The 2,860-nt window shown below is 38.8% G+C and overlaps 1 protein-coding gene across 1 annotated transcript; it reads left to right on the top strand.

Annotated features, from left to right (window-relative positions):
* Positions 1-961: 961 nt before the first annotated feature.
* On the top strand, positions 962-1,897 carry LOC143767843 (olfactory receptor 4Q3-like). The gene has a single exon (XM_077256365.1). The coding sequence runs from the start codon at positions 962-964 to the stop codon at positions 1,895-1,897; it is 936 nt and encodes a 311-aa protein (XP_077112480.1).
* Positions 1,898-2,860: the final 963 nt, after the last annotated feature.

The following is a 2,860-nucleotide window of genomic DNA, read 5'->3' as shown; positions in this document are numbered from 1 at the left end:
TTCATTTTCATAGATCTTTGATTTATTATTACTTTTGTCAGATTCAAGTTATTTCTGTGACCATTGTGGGTTTTTCTGTCATTAACCGAGGGGTACCAACAATTTTGACCACGTATGTAGGTGTTACTAAAGCAGGAGCTTGTGTTATGTGAGGATGAGGTCTGGTCCTCCATCCTAATAATCTCATTAACCTTGGAGAACCAGAAACCTAACGAGGGAGGATCTGGGCACTTCCACGTTAAACATAAAGATTCCAGAAAATAAATGCTATGTAGATGTACAGATAAATAGATATATGTGATACAGATAGATATGAGATCAATGGATACTAAGGAACTGCAGCACTTCAACTAAATCACAGTGAAAACAAGTTTTATTCACCCGGGTCATATTGTAGCCTGTAGTTTGCAACATCTAACCCCATTTTGTGTGGTGCTGCTTTTTTGCTAGACAAATAAGCTGAGCATTCCTATAAGATAACTGTTGGCTGAAAATTCATTCAGTAGACACATAAAGTATCACTCCCAATTTCCCCATACCCCTGAGTGCTCAGCTCGGTTGACTGTTCATGTGTTTTCAACAGGGAGAGAGGAAAAAGCCACTGTCAGAGGAGTCTTATCTCACCTGAAAGCAGAAGGATAATCTTATGATATTCCCACTGCCCAATCCCATCTACCCCAACATTGTATGTTGGGCAAAATTGGATCAGATGATCATCTGGTCCTGACTAAAATTAACGAGTTTGTCTGACTTACATCCAGTGTGTATAGGGGACTATAGATAGCTCTTCAGAGAGGCCAACAGAAAACCACGTCTACAAAAACTGCGAACAAGAATCTGATTTTTCTTGAGATTGTTATGACTTTTATTGTACATGTGATTGATATTTTTATGAGAAACTTATACCATAAAAATGATTCCACTTGCCTGCTTTAACATTTAGGAATAAAACAAGGAGAAGATGAATACTAGCCACCAGCACAATGTGGAGGAGTTCTTTCTCCTTGGATTGGACTCTTTTCCTAATTTTAGTATCGCCTTGTTCATCCTCCTGCTCATCATCTACCTCCTTATACTGCTCGGCAATCTTCTCATCATACTAATGGTGAACTTTGAGGCCAGTCTCCATTCGGCCATGTATTATTTTCTCAGTAAGTTATCTTTGGTGGACCTGTGCTATGCATCCGTGACCATCCCTAAGATGCTGGTGGACTTTCTATCAAAGAGAAACACCATCTCCCTCAGCTCTTGCATCACGCAGCTCTTCTTCTTACACTTCTTTGCAGGAACTGAGTGCATCCTTCTTACCGTCATGGCCTATGACCGTTACGTCGCCATATGTAACCCCCTACGGTATTCTAGTATTATGAACAGGACCATGTGTTACTGGCTGGAAGCTGTGTGCTGGTCCGCAAGCTTTTTACACTCCATCATCCAGATAATATTAACCTGTCAACTGAAGTTTTGTGGCCCGAACACCATTGACCATTTCTTCTGTGACATCCACCCCTTGTCTGTACTATCCTGCTCTGAAACCGTCATCATCGAGATCGTATTTGTGGCAAACAGTGGCATCATAGCTTCATTGTGCTTTATCGTATTACTCATCTCCTACATGCGAATTATCAGAACCCTAGTAAATATCAAGTTTGACAAAGGGATGGGCAAAGCTTTTTCGACCTGCGCATCCCATCTCATCGTCGTCACCCTCTTCTTCGGACCGTCTGTCTTCATCTACTTGAGGCCTTCGGTTTCTTATGTGGCTGATAAAACGGTGTCCATATTTTACACAGTGCTGACACCCTTATTAAATCCGATTATATATACCTTGAGAAACCAAGAGGTAAAAGCCGCCATTGGGTCATTCTTCGGGAAGAAACTATGCCATAATCAGTGAATATTTCTAAGGTTATAATCAGATGTTGTATTTTAGGTGTAAATAAAATTGTTTTAAAGTGCCCTTATCAGAAAATTACGCAATTGCGATTTTACATGTCAAACACGAAAAATAAATGCATTCCACCTGCAGAAAACCACAATTGCATCATGTAGCTTTTTAGATTGGGTTTTTAATGTGGTCTGAAACTTAACACTGAATATATTCTAAGGGCATGGTCGCACGGTGCAGCTACTGCATGAAACTGAATGCCATGTCCACCGACAACGACAAATGAGAGAGAGTTTGTGATAAGGCTGTATTCATACCTCCGTGTTTCACAGTCCGGGTCCCCAATGTCCACATAGGTTCCTTTTCCATAAATGGACCACACAGGTTCCTTATCTGTGATACAGCAATGAGTGAGAATTGAATAGTAAAAGCAGTAAACTAACAAAATGTGCCCCTCCCAATACAATCTACCCCTGATTGTACAATTTCATTTTTATCAGTAACAATATAAACATGTTCATAACAGTTATAAACAATGAAAGTATTTTACAAAGCAATTCAATATCTCAAAGCAAAGAATTACAAGTTACCATAAAACCTTACTCCAAAAAAATTACTGTTAACTACAGGTGCTTCTCATAAAATTAGAATATCATCAAAAAGTTAATTTATTTCAGTTCTGCAATACAAAAAGTGAAACTCATATATTATATATAGTTATTACAGAGTGATCTATTTCAAATGTTTATTTCTGTTAATGTTGATGATTATGGCTTACAGCCAATGAAAACCCAAAAGTCATTATCTTAGTAAATTAGAATACTTTATAACACCAGCTTGAAAAATGATTTTAAAATCCGAAATGTTGGCCTACTGAAATGTATGTTCAGTAAATGCACTCAATACTTGGTTGGGGCTCCTTTTGCATCAAGTACTACATCAATGCGGCGTGGCATGGAGGCGATCAGCCTG

Source organism: Ranitomeya variabilis, chromosome 4 (genome assembly GCF_051348905.1).
Source record: "Ranitomeya variabilis isolate aRanVar5 chromosome 4, aRanVar5.hap1, whole genome shotgun sequence".
NCBI classification, from domain to species: domain Eukaryota; kingdom Metazoa; phylum Chordata; class Amphibia; order Anura; family Dendrobatidae; genus Ranitomeya; species Ranitomeya variabilis.
This window is presented reverse-complemented; position numbering and strand designations above follow the sequence as displayed.